The sequence below is a fragment of the Rana temporaria genome, chromosome 9 (assembly GCF_905171775.1).
Source record: "Rana temporaria chromosome 9, aRanTem1.1, whole genome shotgun sequence".
NCBI lineage: Eukaryota > Metazoa > Chordata > Amphibia > Anura > Ranidae > Rana > Rana temporaria.
This window is the reverse complement of record NC_053497.1, coordinates 84,035,783-84,054,201: the sequence shown is the minus strand read 5'-3', so window position 1 is coordinate 84,054,201 and position 18,419 is coordinate 84,035,783. Positions and strand designations below refer to the sequence as shown.

General features: G+C 44.5%; 1 protein-coding gene across 1 annotated transcript in view; it reads left to right on the top strand.

Annotated features, from left to right (window-relative positions):
- The window catches only part of NRK (Nik related kinase), a 297,759-nt gene that overhangs the window by 102,214 nt on the left and 177,126 nt on the right, over positions 1–18,419 (top strand). The window contains exon 6 of the mRNA XM_040323823.1: positions 1,043–1,133. Coding sequence (XP_040179757.1) covers positions 1,043–1,133 — 91 coding nt within the window. The remainder of the gene's footprint in view (positions 1–1,042; positions 1,134–18,419) is intronic.

Below are 18,419 nucleotides of genomic sequence, written 5' to 3'. Positions count from 1 at the left end.
GTTTTTTTCCTTTCGGCAGCTAGACAAGTTATATCCAGTTTTTGGAAATGATCAGGATCACCTTAAATATTATGCACATGGAACAATAGCCTCGACACTGAAAATGTTGGCACATTCAAAATGCTTTGGAATATATGGATTCATTTTTCTTCGTCTGACCCCGTTAAAAACATTTTGTTTTCTCTTTGGGGACCTGTCTCTCCTTCCCCAGTGGTTGACTGAAATTAAGGAAATTTTTATTGATTTAGGTTTACTTTTGTAGGATGGGATCCCCCCCCTGGTAGGGACTTTCTTCCCATTTTCCCTGGCCTTGGGACCCCCTCACAAGTCATGCCTTCTATCCTCCCTGGCTCTGTATTCTCTTCCCCGCTTACTTGTTCTTCCTACTATATCTTCTCGTCTTTTTCTTCTCATCTTGTTTTCCCAATGGGATGTAACCAGTGTTATGCCTGACATTCTTGAACCAATTTCTTTGAGACACTAGTCTATATACATACTTTATGGTCTTAGTCACATATGTTTGATTTACCATATGATACTTCTTGTTCTATGTATATGGACAAATGATTCAACCTTGTTGGATTCCAACCTTATTCATCTACAAATGTTCATCTCATTGACTAATTTCTGTGCTGTTTTGATTTACTGACCACTTAATAAAAACATATTTGACTATAAGATGGTTATGTGTTAATAGTTATGTTTAAACATTTTTTTAAATTAAATGTATATTCAAATTGTAAAGATCTGTGTCGATTTTAAAGTGGGCCTAGATCAGCTCCTGCCGCAGTTTCATGCGACTTGCTGATGACTAGGGTAGAGAAGACTAAAGAAAATGTTTTCTCCTGCATGCAGCAGACTGATGACACCTCAGTCTAGGCAAAGTCACTGCAAAGTCACTGGAATGAAGCTTAAGAACTGCTTTTGAATGATGAAATTTCAATTTTAAATTAATCTAGCTAAAATTATTATATAGAGTTATACTGCTATATGCAACTTCCCATTTTCTGCAGAGTAAATGCTAAATCCGTTCTCTTTTCAGGGTCTGGCTCACCTGCATGCTCACCATGTAATCCATCGAGATATTAAAGGTCAAAATGTTCTTCTCACAGAAAATGCAGAAGTGAAGCTTGGTAAGTTTAAATCTAGCAAATACACATACTGGGAGATGTAAGATTGGGGGATCAGACTCCAATGGTAGGTGCGTTTTTCAGTGAGTACGCCAGTCCAATACTGAGTTTTTAGGGGCCTGGTAGTCCACTTTTATTTAAAAACATCAAAAGTTCACAGGGGGGGTTTCATCATTCCTGTATCTTGCAAAAAATCAACAGTCGCACACAGCGACTTATCCGCACACAGCGTTTGATTCGCACACAGCGACTTGTCCGCACACAGCGTTTATCCTCTTGAAGCACACAGCTTCTAGCTGCAACCAATGCAGCCTCTCTCTTCTCTCAGAGATATGGGAGCTCACCTGGCTCCCAGGAACAGACCTCCTGTCTGTAGGGTGGGGCCCTGAATGCTGTTCAGGTCAGACTTAAAAAGCCCAAGCCACAGCTGACCAATTAACGTGTGTTTCTCTCTAGAATTTGGCGTAAAACAGCCATTTCTCACCCAGCACAGGGTCCCATCCTCACAGAGACCACAGACTGTTATTCCATTAAACCACTTCCGGAACGTTATACGTCGACTGTTTGAAGAGGGATATCTTTGTTATGGCAGCAGCTAGCTGTCATAACCCTGGTATCCTCTTCAGCCGGCGGTCTGGTTTCAGATAATAGTGGTCTCTGCGGTGGATTCTCCACGAGATCACTTTAAATCAGTGGCAGAAAAGGGCCCCCCCCTCCAGCCGCTACTTACTGGAGGCGATTGGGTCCTCTTGCTGGTTGGGTATGGAGATGAATGAGGGGAAGATGGCCCCCACCTGTCTCCATACTATAGCAGAGCAGAAGCCGTGTCAAACATCACTTCTGTCCATAGCTCTTAAAAGGGCCATTTTTTTTTATTGCATTTTTGTGTAAATATAAGATCTGAGGTCTTTTTGACCCCAGATCTCATATTTAAGAGGTCCTGTCATGCTTTTTTTGGGCTTCCTTTCCCATCGCTGGAAACCATTTGTTACTGTTTGTGTGTAGCGCCCCCTTGCCTCCAGCATGGGCTCTACGATAAAGTTAGTGGGAATGGGAGAGTTACTTAGCTCCCATTCGTGTTTTGTCTAAATTTGGGACTTCTGTCATCCCAGAAATGTCCACTGGGTCAGTCTGTGGTCAAGGGGTGCAATATCACCCCTTGCCGGCAGTTGGCGCCAGAGTGGTTCTGGCAGAGCAAGTTTTCCCCAGCAGCCAATTGGAGGAGTTTTCCCTCACGGGGCATGCTGGGGGAGAGTATATCTGTGACAGGGGTCATGTGTTGAAAGTCTTCGCGGGGTCCCCGTTCCAGGTGCGGTATCCACCTTCAGGGTACGCGCATCCATGGACCCCGCCAGCGCGGCCCACCTGGCCAAAGCTGACAGCTGCAGCGAACCTCGGTCTGAGGAGAAAAGGGATCACAGTGTTCCACTGGGTCCCATGACTTGAGAGGATCCCAGTCTGGGATCGGGCATCCGGACCACTGACAGGTATGCTTGCTGTCATCCGGGGGCCCATATAGGAAAAGTCCACTGGGAGGATTCGCTCTCTTTATTCACCCAAGTCCTTTATTGAAACTGGCCTGTGGCAGAGGCCCTAGAGCTGGGTCTGTGAGAGAGACCCGTTCCTCCCAGCTAGTTCAGAGTGACACTTCGGCTGCCAGGCCTATTATAGTGGGTCTGTCCGGGGGCACTATACCCACTCCAAGTAGAGTGGCGACGAGTTACAACAATTGGTACTATACAGAGCAGTATTGATTGCTCCATTCAACATCCAGGCCTGATACTGCGCGGTTCTCTTCTCTTTCCTTCATCAACCTTGACCTTCCTAATACGTGTTGATGTTGGCCGTGTTTGGCCTGGACAATAAAGCATTGAAAACCCTTTTATTGGCTGTCTGGACCTTCGCTCACTACCGTTGTTCTCACAATTGCACCCCTAGACACCGCCAGGGTAACTTAGCAGGCCGATCCCAAAATCAACCAGCAGCTCCTTCGGGGGTGAGCGCTACATGTGTAAGTGGAATCAAATGGAAATCCCACCTACATCAGCACAGGGGGATAAAGTGTAAACAAAAGAACAAAAACATAATATATTGCAGCATATCGGTTCTAAAGTCGGACATAAATGGATTGAATCTCGATCAGCCGAGATTAAATTCATGTATGGGCAGACTGGTTGTGCTGAAGTCGATCCATCAATTGACTTTAGTACAACCAGTCTGTCTGATTTTTGGCATGCAATTACTGTAATCATTATATTCTTTTGATGGGGAGGGCACGTTTTTGCTGCTGCTAAACTCCTGTAGAAGAAAAAAGCATCACAGAATACAATGTGCATGAAGCCTTGGGGTTTATGTGCTAAAATCAACAAGTTCCCTCAACATAGCTATAAAACAGTTTTTAATTTGTTTTTGTTTTTTAAATAATTCAATGAGAAACAGATCTAGCAGGCTTCTTGGATGGCTTCTGCATACCATCACAGCCTTTTTCAGGTGATTCTGTTCTCCAAAATGCCTCATTCTATACTATATTAATATAAACTAAACTTGTCATTAAAGCCCTGTCTCAGGGGATGTATTCTGTCTGAAGGCAAGTTCCGGATTTCTATTGTCTAGGGTCAGACACCACACTGAGCACACATTCCCGAACTGCTCTCTGAAGACTATACAAACTTTTACCAAGTATTCCCAGAAGATTAATCCTGCTTGCCTCTGTAATCTTGAGTAACACAGAACTCTTCCTATACTCACCAGACTGCTGTACAAACAGAAGTCACATTTTTGCACAACAAAATTCTGAAGGCTGGCCATAGAGAAGTCCATTTTTCTTCGTTCAACCAGCATGCTGAATGGGAAAACAAAAAAAAAAAACGCACCCAATTCCCCTATCCACGCATTTGAGGCGGATGGGGGAAATCCTTCCCACTTTGTCTTTGTAATCTGACAGCAGAAGACTTTGGTAGATCAAGTTCTGTTCAACCACAGTGGCCATACATGGATCAAAATGTAGCTGTTTCCTATCAAACTGCTTGAATTTAGATCCATGTATGGCCAGCTTAAAGTTTAACGTTAACTTAAAGGGAAATTGGGGTGTTGGGAGGAAAAGGGGATCCCATTGCAGATTTTCCTCCACTCCTTTTCTCCTCCAGAAGCATGCTGTTTATTTCCTTCTTTGCATAGTCCAGCAATGCCTGCTCAATCATCATTCCTATAGATACTTAGGCTGCTTTCACACCGAGGAGCTTCGCAGGCGCTATTTCGCTAAGAATAGTGCCTGCAAAGCGAGTTTGAATGTTATCATTGTAGATAATGCTTTAGTAAACTTTGCAAATTATAGTTTCTCTCTTCGCTATATTACTGAATAAGCAAGCTAGTGCTGTCCAGATAGGGGGGGGGGGCGACAAACTATAATTACATAGCCGGGTTGTAAAAAAAGACACAAGTCCCTCTAGTTCAACCAACAGGAAAAGGATAAATAGTAAATCTCCACATACAGAATCCTATATCCACAAGTTAATGAGGCCAAAGACCACTATAAATTATGGTTCAATTTGCTCCAGCAGGGGGAAAAAAAACTTCCTGATCCCCCAGATTGCAAAGAGACATTTAATGGATCAACAATCTTTGGTGTTATTACTGATTAATGTTAAGATCCAGTTATACTTTGTGCATTTTAAACTGTATCTGGCTCTTTTTAAAAAAAAAAAAAAAACAATCTACTGAGTTGGTCAGAACTACCGTAGTTTTCGCGTGTTTGTTTGTTTCACAGCTCTTACTGTGAAAAATCCTTTCTGTATGTGGGAGGATACATTAAATTTCCTCCAAGCACAAATCCCCCTTTTTCCTTCATAATGATCTTAACCTCTTGCCGCTGAAAGCCGCTATAGCTGAATGCCAGCTATAGCACGGGTCTAAATTGCCAGGAGGGTTGTCCGTGTACGTCCTCCCATGCATGTGAAGCCTGTGGGGCGCCCGCGGCTTGCTCTGTGATTAGTGAGTCCATGAGTCCACTCAGCTGACCACAGATCAGAGTAATCCTGACCCCTTACCACGTTATCAGCCAATGACAGCTGATCACGTGATGTAAACAGAGCCAGTAATCAGCTTTTTTTTTACTCACGCCAACAGTGAGGAGAAAAAAAAAGCAGATTACCATCTGGAGTAAATGGGACATCGGTCCCACACACTCCAGACCCACTGCTGCTAAGCAGTGCCCACCTACCAGTGCATATCATCACTGCTAAGCAGTACACATCAGTGCCATCTATCAGTGCTGCCTATGAGTGTCACCTATCAGTGTTGCCTATCAGTAGGGGTGCAACGGATCAGCAAAAAAAAAAAAAAAAAAGATTTATGAAAAAAAGTCGGATTCAAGTCTGGGCTCTAGCTGGGCCAATGGCTCTATATGGTAATGTCCACCATTGCCCCCCATTCGTCACTGTAATGTCCACCATTGTCCCCCACTCGTCATCACCATCACTGTTCCAGTCCAACATTGCCCCCACTAGTAATCACTGTAATATAATAGCCAGTCCAACATCCAACTCACTGTACTTGCACTGTAACGTCCACGATTGTCCCCCACTCATCATCACCATCACTGTTCCAGACCACTCCAACATTGCCCCCACACTAGTAAAGAACACTGAGTCCCCGTCCTTCATAGCGGCGCTCACTTTTCCCCCTCAAGCTCCACACATTCATCCTGATTCCCAGAGAGCGCCAAGACAGCCAGCCAATCTGGGCAGCCTTCCAATCAGAGAGGGCACTCATCACGTGGGCCAATCAGGTGCAGAGACGGGACATCCCATCCAACCAATCACAGCCGCTCTGTGATTGGTTGGGGTGGAGCAAAATGGCCGCCGCTCCGGAGCTAGGCCGAAGCCGGGGACTTTCCTACGGCCGAGTCTCCGGAGCACTCCGCAGATCGCGTGGTGTGCCGATCCAAACGGGGTGACCCGTTCGGATCACAGATATTTGCTATTTTTAGCAGAACGCTTTGCAGGCGCTAATTTAGCACTATAGCGCCTGCAAAGCGCCTCCGTGTGAAAGGGGCCGTCTAAAGGTGTATGGTGAATGTAGCATTAACGGAATGCTCTTTATTAACCAGCCGGGTAAAAACAATAAAACTTTGTGGTGATAGAAGAGTTGAAGTAAAAGTAGAAATAGCAGATTCAACCGTAGCAATAGGGAAACAGTCCTGCTTCCAACAACACTTAGTCATCTTCGCCACTCCAGCCGGAGTGGGTATAGCATACCTGGGCAGGCCTCTCTCACTGACCTGGCAGCCAGAGTATCACTCAGAACTTAGAGGAAAAGTCTCTGCCACAGACCCTCCTTAGGATTGAGGTAGGGGTAATCCTCCTTGATAGACTTTGGCCTGGATCTCTTTCAGGTAGTCTGCAGGTTACCGACTGACAGGTGACCAATGTCCAACCTTTCAGTCATCGGTTCCCTTGATCCCCGGTGGATTGTCGAGACCCTATTGGATTGCCAGCCTCTCTTGGCTCTCCTCAGATGGACTCCCCACCGAACAGCTTTCTCTCACTGGGAACTCGCTTGGGATCTTCTCAGGATTGGTGGCCCAGTCGATTACTGGGGCCCTGGCACAGCTTTAAGTGTTCCGGACCAACATGGTCCCGGAACCAGGAACACCGTGTGGCGCCCGCACCCCGGCCTGGAAGGCAATTTCGCCGGGGCGCCATGATGCACTCACCCTAAAGGTCGGTGCCGCACTCGAAGAAGAAGAACCCAGACCAATGGCGTCTGTCTCAAATACCCTCCCCCAGCATGCACAGTGAGGAGAAACCCTCCTGATAGGCTACTGGGGAAAAGCACCCAAACCTCGACTCCACTGCTGCCACCCATCGTCCTGGGGTGGGAATAGCACCCCAGGAACAACAGAATAAGCCCACAGCACAGCCAAGCTGAGACAGAGACCCACTTCAACAGAATAACTGGATCAGAGCCAATTAACTCTCTGCTCCCCCTCTAAATTTAACAAAGCACCGGTACTTGGAAGTAAGCAGGTGCTACACTAATTTGCCACATAGTTGCCCATGCCCAATTAAACAGTACATTAAGGTCTGCTTGTAAGTTAGAGATACCCTGGTAAGGACATTATTCCACTGCATATCTCGGTGCCATTTGCAAACATAGAAATTGTGGTTTTAATCTCAAACTCTACTTTTATAAATATGTAAAAAGTAAGGAGTCCAGCACTGAACCTTGTGGTACACCAGTGATAACCTTAGACCAAAGTGTCTTAACCTTTTTCCAGTCAAGACGCCCTTTAAAAATATGTAAATTCTCAAGGCACACCATTCTAAAATGTAAAAAACTATTGTAATAGTTTTACATAATGCGGCAGCATCGACACACGTAGGACACTAAACTTTAAGGTAATTTGTTCTTCCAAAGCACATACACTTTTGCACATTAGTACTGACTAGTATTCCAGTGTTTCTCCTTTCCCTCCATCACTCAGCTAATGTGACCTTAGTGTTGATGGAGAGGGACAGGAGGCTGTGCAAGTGACCAATGCCCTTCTTATCAACACTGATGACATCACTAGATGTTAGGATGCCCGTGGCTGGAAGGTTGAAATGGTGCAGAGTAAAAACCTCTTGCTTTGTGTAACTAAAAGGCAGGCTTGATCCACCTGCTGGCTTGTATACATTTTTGGGCAATTCTTAGGCATTTTGCCAAGGCACCCTGAAGAAACCTCAAGGCACCCTGGGTGAAAAAGACTGCCTTAGACCATTCAGAGTATCACTCATTAACCACTCTTTTAGCAAGTTTTCCATCCATTTTTCTATTAAGTCTATAGATTTTATTGACACATTAGCTGTGTGTTGGCAACTATATCTAGGGGCGGACTGACCATTCCGGCACTCGGGCTCTACCAGAGGGCCCCATGCCACTAGGGGGCCCCATTAGGGTTGCCAGCCTCAGTAAAACCAGGGACAGTATGTAAAAATCCGTTTTTTTTTTTTACATCTGTCCCTGAAATGTTCCTTAACGACATCCTTTTGGTCTAAAAATCCCAGGATTATAGCTGCCCTGCCTCTCCTGTACCTTCTCAGTGTGTGTATGTATACTGTGTGTGTGTGTGTACTGTGTGTCTGTATGTGTATTATGTGTGTATGTATACTGTGTGTGTGTATACTGTGCTGTGTGTGTATGTGTAGTATGTGTGTATGTATACTGTGTGTGTGTATACTGTGTGTGTGTATATATTGTGTGTCTGTGTGTGTGTATACTGTGTATGTATACTGTATGTGTGTGCAGTGCAGTACTGTGTGGCCCCATAATCTATTGCCTAGGGGCCCCATAATCTCCTATTGCCTAGGGGCCCCATAATCTCCTATTGCCTGGTCCCCCCCATCATCTCCTATTGCCAGGGGGTCCCATAATCTCCTATTGCCCGGGGGTCCCATAATCTCCTATTGCCCGGGGGCCCCATAATCTCCTATTGCCCGGGGGCCCCATAATCTCCTATTGCCCGGGGGCCCCATAATCTCCTATTGCCCGGGGGCCCCCATAATCTCCTATTGCCCGGGGGCCCCATAATCTCCTATTGCCCAGGGGCCCCATGAGTTGTCAGTCCGCCCCTGACTGTATCAAATGCATTTGCAAAGTCCATGTATACTATAGCCACAACCAATGCTTTGTCTAAGTTTTTGCTTTCTTCCTCATAAAATGAAAGTTGTGGTTGCTGCTAACCAACGGAACACACTAAAGTGGATTCACCCCTGAGACAGGACTATGGAGATACTTCATAGCATTGCTCCATATACATTTTCCTACAAAATTATCTCAGAGTAAAAGCAAAATAAATATTAAAACTGTATGTATTTTTGTGGAAAGGCAAAGCAAAGAAATCCCTATTTATTGAGAAAAAAATAAAAGGATGATATATAGAAAACGAGGAGCAGTAAATAGAAAAAGAAAAACGCACAAACAAAATTGTTAGGTTTTGTGGTTTGCATTTATCTAAAATGCTTACTTACAGAGCCCTTTTATAATTTTACAAAAATAAAAATGTTTTGGTCAGTGCAAGATTTTTTAAAGTTTCCCAAATTATATTAAACACATACAGTATATGATGTTCCAAAGTAGGAGAATACTTTGGGTGTGTGCATATATGAAACTGTGGTCTACTGTATGTGTGACAGGCTGGAGACCAGACTAGTTGAGGCTCAATATTTTCTGGAGTATTTTAACACATTTTTTTGGTAGGAGAGTAAAAAAGGTCAGAAAATCAATGCACAGATTCTCAGTTAAAAGAAACAGGATGTTGAATGGTTTCTGTCCGCCACACCCTAGCTATAAAATTAACCCCAGCGTATTTCACACACAGGATGTTTTTAGCACCTAGAACTAACAGTGATCAGCCTCTTTAAAAGCATAGATAAAAATGCAACAAAAAAAAAATACTGATATTTGTCACATAGTTTTCTTGCAAATGTATCTTAGATTCCATTGTCTTTGTTCACATGCAAATAAATAATAATTACTGTTTTACTTAGGTTTTAATAAGTGATATGCAACTACTTTACTGTAAAATATGGACATATTAGGGCTGATTGAACAAAGTTTGGATGCATCAAACTTGCAAAACTGGGCATGTTATATTACAAGGTGGTCATTTAACTTGCATTCAATAAAAAAAAAAAAAAATTGTATACAGTATTAGACTTTGATTCAATTTCTATCAGTCTTGCAGGATTGCAATTCGAATTATACTTCTGTGCAGTCAATATGCTTTTGCAAAACACTATGCTATCATGTGCTTTTAAAGGGGTTGTAAAGCTTAGTGTTTTTTCACCTTAATGCATCCTATGCAATAGCTTTTCATGTGACAACACTGAAGAAATTACATGTTGCTACAATGTAAAGTAGTGAGTGTACAGCTAGTAGATCAGTGTATGTTTGCTGTCCCCTCAAAATAACTCAACATACAGCCATTGATGTCTAAACCACTGGAAACAAAATCGAGTACTTCCTGAGTGAAAATGTCCAAATTGGGCGCAAAGTGTGAATATTTTGTATGGCCAACAATGTAGGCAAGGCACGACTTCCACTGGCGACCAATTTAGGGCGGCATGTTTTCCAATGTCCTCTATACTGTGACGGGACACCTTTACTAATGACCACAATTATAAAGGCACATGTCTCCCAATGGCCCCCATTGTAAGGGGTAGGGATGAGCCGAACACCCCCCCCCCCCTGTTCGGCTCGCACCAGTACCTTCGAACGGACCGAACGTTTGCGCGAACATTTAGAACCCCATTGACGTCTATGTGACTCGAACGTTCAAATTTAAAAGTGCTCATTTTAAAGCCTAATATGCAAGTTATTGTCGTAAAACGTCTTTGAGAACCCGGGTCTTGCCCCAGGGAACATGTTTTAATGGAAAAAAAAGTTTCAAAAACCGTTGTTTTTTCAGGAGCAGTGATTTTAATGATGCTTAACCGCTTAAGCCCCGGACCATTTTGCAGCTAAATGCCCAGGCCAGGTTTTGCGATTCGGGACTGCGTCGCTTTAACAGACAATTGCGCGGTCGTGCGACGTGGCTCCCAAACAAAATTGGCGTCCTTTTTTCCCCACAAATAGAGCTTTCTTTTGGTGGTATTTGATCACCTCTGCGGTTTTTATTTTTTGCGCTATAAACAAAAATAGAGCGACAATTTTGAAAAAAATTCAATATTTTTTACTTTTTGCTATAATAAAAATCCCCCAAAAACATATATACATTTTTTTTTTCCTCAGTTTAGGCCGATACGTATTCTTCTACCTATTTTTGGTAAAAAAAATCGAAATAAGCGTTTATCGATTGGTTTGCGCAAGATTTATAGTGTTTACAAAATAGGGGATAGTTTTATTGCATTTTTATTCATTATTATTTTTTTACTACTATTGGCGGCGATCAGTGATTTTTTTCGTGACTGCAACATTATGGCGGACACTTCGGACAATTTTGACACATTTTTGGGACCATTGTCATTTTCACAGCAAAAAATGCATTTAAATTGCATTGTTTGTTGTGAAAATGACAGTTGCAGTTTGGGAGTTAACCACAGGGGGCGCTGTAGGAGTTAAGGATCACTGTGTGTGTGTTTACAACTGTAGGGGGGTGTGGCTGTAGGATGGACGTCATCGATCGAGTCTCCCTATATAAAGGGATCACTCGATCGATGCGCCGCCACAGTGAAGCACGGGGAAGCCGTGTTTACATACGGCTCTCCCCGTTCTTCAGCTCCGGGGAGCGATCGCGACGGAGCGGCTATAAACGAATAGCTGCGCCGTCGTCCCGGATCGCTCCCCGAGGGATCCCGCCCGCCGCACGCAGCGGAGGGGGTCCCGATCGGACCCCCCACCCGCTAGAAGGCAAGGGCGTATATATACGCCCTTCTGCCTGTCCGTGCCATTGTGCGGACGTATATAGGCGTGCGGCGGGCGTTAAGTGGTTAAATAAAAAAATAAATACATTTAAAATTCCTTTACATATTGTACCTGCTGGGTGTCTATAATATGCCTGTGAAACTTCTTTGAGAACCCGGGTCTTGCCCCTGGGAACATGTATCAATGGGAAAAAAGTTTTAAAAACAGTCGTTTTTTTTCAAGACTCCTGAAAAAACGACCGTTTTTAAAACTTTTTTTCCATTGATACATGTTTCCTCGGGCAAGACCCGGGTTCTCAAAGACGTTTTCACAGGCATACAATAGACACCCAGCAGGTACAATATTTAACCACTTGCTTACTGGGCACATATACCCCCCTCCTGCCCAGGTGAAATTTCAGCTTTCGGCACTGCATCGCTTTAACTAACAATTGCGCGGTCGTGCGACGTGGCTCCCAAACAAAATTGACGTCCTTTTTTCCCCACAAGTAGAGCTTTCTTTTGGTGGTATTTGATCGCCTGTGCGGTTTTTATTTTTTGCGCTATAAACAAAGAAGTGAGACAATTTTGAAAAAAATACAATATTTTTTACTTCTTGCTATAATAAATATCCCAATTTAAAAAAAAAAAAAAACATTTTTTTTTCTCAGTTTAGGCCGATACGTATTCTTCTACATATTTTTGGTAAAAAAAAAAAAAAAATCGCAATAAGCGACTGGTTTGCGCAAAAGTTATAGCGCTTACAAAATAGGGGACAGAATTATTTTTTTTTAATTATTTTTTTTTACTAGAATGGCGGCGATCTGCGATTTTTAATGGGACTGCGACGTTATGGCGGACACATCGGACACATTTTTGGCGCCATTCACATTTATACTGCGATCAGTGCTATAAATATGCACTAATTACAGTATAAATGTGACCGGCATTGAAGGGGTTAACACTAGGGGGTGAGGAAGGGGTTAAATGTATCCCTGCTTAGTGTTCTAACTGTAGGTGGAGGGGGGGGGGTGACTGGGGGGGTGACCGATCTGTGTCTCTATGTACAAGAGACACAGATCCGTCTCCTCTCCAGAGACAGCACCGCTGTCTCTGTGTAAAACGGCAATGAGAGATGATCTCATATGTTTACATATGAGATCCTCTCTCATTGGCCGCACAGATCGCCTCGCGAACGGCCACTCTGATTGGCCGTTCGCGGCGATCTGTAATTGGCTGTGTCCGAGGGACACGGCCAACACAGATTTTCCCCGCAGCGCGCTCTGGAGCGCGCGCGGGGAACGCCCAAAGGGGCGGCCGTCAATTGACGGCAGTTTGGAAATTGGGATCCGCACTGTAGCCGTCAATTGACGGCAGGCGGATCCCAAGTGGTTAAAGGATTTTTTTTATTTTTTTATTTTATTTAAAGCATCATTAAAATCACTGCTCCTGAATCTTTAGGTGCAAACTACAGAGCACGTGGCCAGTACACACCAAGTAGCTTTAGGTGCAAACTACAGAGCACGTGGCCAGTACACACCAAGTAGCTTTAGATGCAAACTACAGAGGACGCAGGCAATAAACCATGTAAGAATACTGCAGCTAGCACAATCACCTGCCTGCCAGTAAATTAGGAAGCTAGCTAAACTATACAGTGTATAAATATATGTACAACACCTGGGATGTATATATATCCTCTACACACTGTAACATTAACCGACTAGCCTGCCTGCCTGCCTGCCTGCTCTATCTACCTGCAAAAAATGACACTCTCTGTCCTCTCTTAACCACTGCAACACACTACACAAGGCTGACCTGCAGGCAGCCTTTTATAGTGTGGGGCGTGTACTAAACCCCCTGAGCCATAATTGGCCAAAGCCACCCTGGCTTTGGCCAATTATGGCTCTCCGTTTTTTTGCAAGCTGTGATTGGCCAAGCATGCAAGTCATAGGTAATGCTTGGCCAATCATCAGCCAGCGATGCCGCAGTGAATTATGGTCTGTGAAACGTAACTCGAATTTGGCACGAAAGACCCGTTTTGTTTGTATTTGACGAACGATCGAACATACGAAGTTCGAGTCGAACATGAGTTTGACTCGAATACGAAGCTCATCCCTAGTAAGGGGGCACTATGCTGACCACTTTGCACAGAGCATACCCTCAGACTTACCCCTGACTGCTGCATTGTGAGTTTAGCTATATATGGTGACCTGTTGACAATACTTTTTATTACACACCTTAATTATTTGCATATCAGGAAAATTAGACAAAAGTCAGATCTCCTTAACTGCAAACTTGTTTCGTGTTAGTGTGACAACTAGCATCTTCAGAGGGGATTAACAATGAGAGCCACCATATGTCTGTAATTGCAGGTTTACTTAGAGCGATTGTAACGTTTATTTATATTTTTTTATCAATAACAAACATGTTATACTTACCTGCCAAGTGCAAAAAAATTGCACAGAGCGGCCCAGATCCTCCTCTTATGGGGTCCCCATGCTGGAGCTCCTGCTTTTCTTGGTGTGTCACCATAGGAAGCCACTTCCTATGGTGGCACAATACCAAGCAGTGCTGCCCACGTCCGTAGACACAGACAGCACAGCTCGGCCCCCATGCCCTCATCACAGGATTTGTCTGACAGCAGCAGGAGCCAATGGCAATCCTGTGAAAGCTGGGAGAGCTGCTACAGACAAGCGCAGTGCTGGATCGAGTGATGTCTCAGGTAATTATAAGGGGGAGTCAGAGGGCAATATTACCTAAACATGTTTTACTTTAATGCATTCCTGCAATAAGGTAAAACAGGTTTAGGCTTTAGAATGAGTTTAACTTTCCAATGGAGTACAGATATGTAGATCAGTTTGACTTCACTCTATGCATGCTTGGCAGGCAGTTAGAAGTTATATTTCTCAAGACCGTTTTAATTTCAATTAGTAGTCAATGGTGGTGGCCTATGTAATTCTTACACAACAGGTGTTTTTTTAACCACTTCCATACAGGGCACGTATACACCTTCCCGCCCAAGCCAATTTTCAGCTTTCAGCACTGTCGCACTTTGAATGGCAATTGCGCGGTCATGCTACACTGTACCCAAACAAAATCGGCGTCCTTTTTTACCCACAAATAGAGCTTTCTTTTGGTGGTATTTGATCACTCTGCGATTTTTTTTTTTTTTGCGCAACAACTAAAAAAGACCGAAAATTTTGAAAAAAATTACGTTTTTATTTTTTTCTGTAATTTTTTTGTAAATAAGTACGTTTTCTCTTTCAATTACGGGCACTGATATGGTGGCACTGATGGGCACAGATGAGATGGCACTGATGGACATCGACGAGGTAGTACTGACGAGCACAGATGAGGTGGCACTGATTGGCGGCGCTGGTATGCGGCACTGATGGGCACACATAGGCGGCACTGATGGGCACACATAGGCGGCACTGATGGGCACACATAGGCGGCACTGATGGGCACACATAGGCGGCACTGATGGGCACTCATGGGCGGCACAGATGGGCACTCATGGGCGGCACAGATGGGCACTGTGGGGTGGCACAGATGGGCACTGTGGGGTGGCACAGATGGGCACTGTGGGGTGGCACAGATGGGCACTGTGGGGTGGCACAGATGGGCACTGTGGGGCGGCACTGATGGACACTGTGGGGCGGCACTGATTTACTTGTTGCCAGTCAGTGCCCATTTGTGGGCACTGATTGGCATCTTTTTTTTTTTTGCATCTTTTTTTTTCCCCAGACTTTTTTTTTCAGGCTTTTTTTTTTTGGACTTTTTTTTTCAGGCTTTTTTTTAGTTTTGCCCTTCCCTAGTGGGCATCCCTGGTGGTCCATGTGGCGATCCGAGGGGGGGCCTGCGCTGATAAACAATCAGCCCCGGCGAAACCCCCCTGTCAGGAGAGCCGCCGATCGGCTCTCCTCTACTCGCGTCTGTCAGACGCGAGTGAGGAAGAGCCATCAACGGCTCTTCCTGTTTACAATCGTGATCAGCCGTGGTTGGACACGGCTGATCACGTGGTAAAGAGTCTCCGTGAGAGACTCTTTACCGAGATCGGTGTTGCGGGTGTCAGACTGACACCCCGCAACAACGATCGCCGCGATGCGCGCCCCCGGGGGCGCGCAGCGGCTAAGAATCCTGAGGACGTCTATGACGTCCAGTCAGGATTCTACAACCACTTTGCCGACGTCAATTTGTCATTGGTGGGCGGCAAGTGGTTAAACACAAAGGGCCAATTTACTTGGGGGAAAAAAAGATTGGTTTGTTAGCCATAGTAAACAATTGGCTTTTGTAATTTCTTGACTGCTGGGCTCTGATGAAGAGGCTTTGGGCTTCGAAATGCGTCAGCTGGCAGTGACCCTTTTTCACTTCCTCCATGACCTGTTGGAGTGTGGTTCGAGGGCAATCTACTACAGCCTATGTCCGATTTAGCCTATACTGTGATTCTTTCTACTACCATTGTGAGTAGGTTTTTTTATACACTTTATTATATAAAATTTGTTATAACGGCAACCCACTAGGCTGGTGCGCCTTTTTCTTTTCTTTTTTGTCATTTCTCAACCTGTGCACCCTCACCCCCAAAAATCTGGGAGGTGGTTCAGGGTAACATGTTCTTTACTTTGCTTTTTAAAGCGGGGGTTCACCCTAAAAAAAATATGTCTTTGTCTACCATGCCATCCAGCATACTAGCGTCAGCTACAGTATGCCTTTATTTTATTTTTTTCGCTGTACTCACAGTTTAATTCATTAGTTTAGTTTCAGTAGGGCGTTCCTATGAAGAGGGGAAATGATTGATGGCCGGCTATGGCGGCGTCACGCGTTCCGAAAAATAGCCGAAATAGGACTCGGCTCTTCACGGTGCCTACACAGTCAGCTCCTAGTCTGTGCGCAGGCGCCGTATAGCGCCGTGAAGAGCCGAGTCCTACTCCGGCTATTTTCGGAACGCGTGACGCGCCATAGCCGGCCGTCAATCATGTTCCCTCTTCATAGAAACGCCTTTCCCCCGCGGGAGTCTGAAACAAAACTAATGGATTAAACTGTGAGTACAGCGCAAAAAAATAAAATAAAGGCATACTGTAGCTGACACTAGTATGCTGGATGGCATGGTAGAAAGTTGTTTTTTAGGGTGAACCTCCGCTTTAACAATATAAATCTAGCCCTATATATGTTTTAGTTACACTAGTTTATTAACATGCTTTTTGCAGCAGCACAGGAACGGGCCTTCATTTTACCCTTTGTCTTTTAAAAGTACTTCTTATTTAGACAGCTTATTCATATGCAATTATTTCTGGTTGTTTATCTGTTGCAGGTAAACCATGGTAAAGCAATAGCAGCTTGAAAAATGTGTATAAATACATAATTGATGGTTGCTAGAGAGAATGTGACAATTTTTAATTTTCCTCATCACAAAAGATGCTATTTTAGAATTAGTTACCCACACAACAATTACGCTGTGCTGTTGTCTATCATTCAGTAAACTTTTCCATTCGTTTATTTGTGCTTGTACATTAAAGTAAAAAAAAGGCCTTTGTTCAGGCCAGAAAAAAAAAGTTTTGTCCAAGTTTTGGGTGAGGCAATGTATAGTTTGTCCTGCGCTTACTTTTACTGTACTATTACTAAAGCTCGGCTTTGAAAAATTTTCTGAATTCCAGCACTCCGATGCTGAAACTTCTGGTCTCAAACTCAACTCCAGCAGCTGCAGAGTTGCATGCAACTACTGTGCCTGCTCTTCCCCTCTTCTTGCCCATTCACAGAGTGAATGTTTTGTTATGTGAACACATTAACTAAATACAGAGGGGCTCCTGTGAATGTGCAGCGGGGGGGGGGGGGGGGGACAGGCAAAGATGCTGTGTATGAGAAAACTGTGGCCCAGATTCTCAAAGGGCTTACGACGGCGCAACGCCATTTGCGCCGTCGTAAGTCCTAATCTGGGCCGTCTATGCGACTGATTCTTAGAATCAGTTACGCATAGATATCCATTAGATTCTGACAGGCGTAAGGCTCTTACGCTTCAGATCTTAAATGCAATTTTTTTCCCGCCGCTAGGTGTCGCCTCGTCGTTTTCACCGTCGTCTATGCAAATTAGCTATTTACGCGAGATTCCCGAACGTACGAGCGGTCGACGCAGTGAATTTACGACGTTTCCGTAAGCGTAAACTTGCCCCTGCTATATGAGGGGTAAGTTTACGAAGGTCCGTCGTATGCCATGTTAAGTATGGCGTCGGGTCAGCGTCGTCTTTTTCCGTCGTTTACGTAGTTTTCCTAACTCGTTAGCGAATAGGACTTTACGTCAATGACGCTCACGTCGGCGTCATTGACGTTTTCCGTCGTGAGCTGGAGCATGCGCACTGGGCTATTCTTACACCCGGCGCATGCGCAGTTTGATCGGCGCGGGGGCGCGCTTAATTTAAATACAAGCCGCCCCCTTTGAACTACGCGGCCTTACGCCGGGCCATTTACACTAACGCCGCCGCAAATTACGGAGCAAGTGCTTGGAGAATACGGCACTTGCTCCAGTAATTTGCGGCGGCGTAGTGTAAATGGCTTAGGCTACACCGCCGCGGATTCTACGAGAATCTGGCCCTGTGTCTTTCTTGTCAGAGCTCTAGGAGTGTAGTGATAAAGCTGTACTCTTGGAGCTTCATTTAACAGTCAGATGTAAATTAAAGTGACAAGTCCTTGAGGTGGCATGCACCTTGTTGGACTTAACGTATAGTATGACAGCACATATTACAGACTGGCTGAATTCAGAACTCAGTTTTTGCAAGCGTTGGAAGAGTTAGAGTTGGTCAGCTTTAGCATCTTCAAAGACAAAAAGGCCCAATTTGAAAGGGTGTGGAATCCATAGCTTATATTTGCAGTCACCTGCATAGTGGGATATTCTTGAGGGATCTGGATCAGTCTG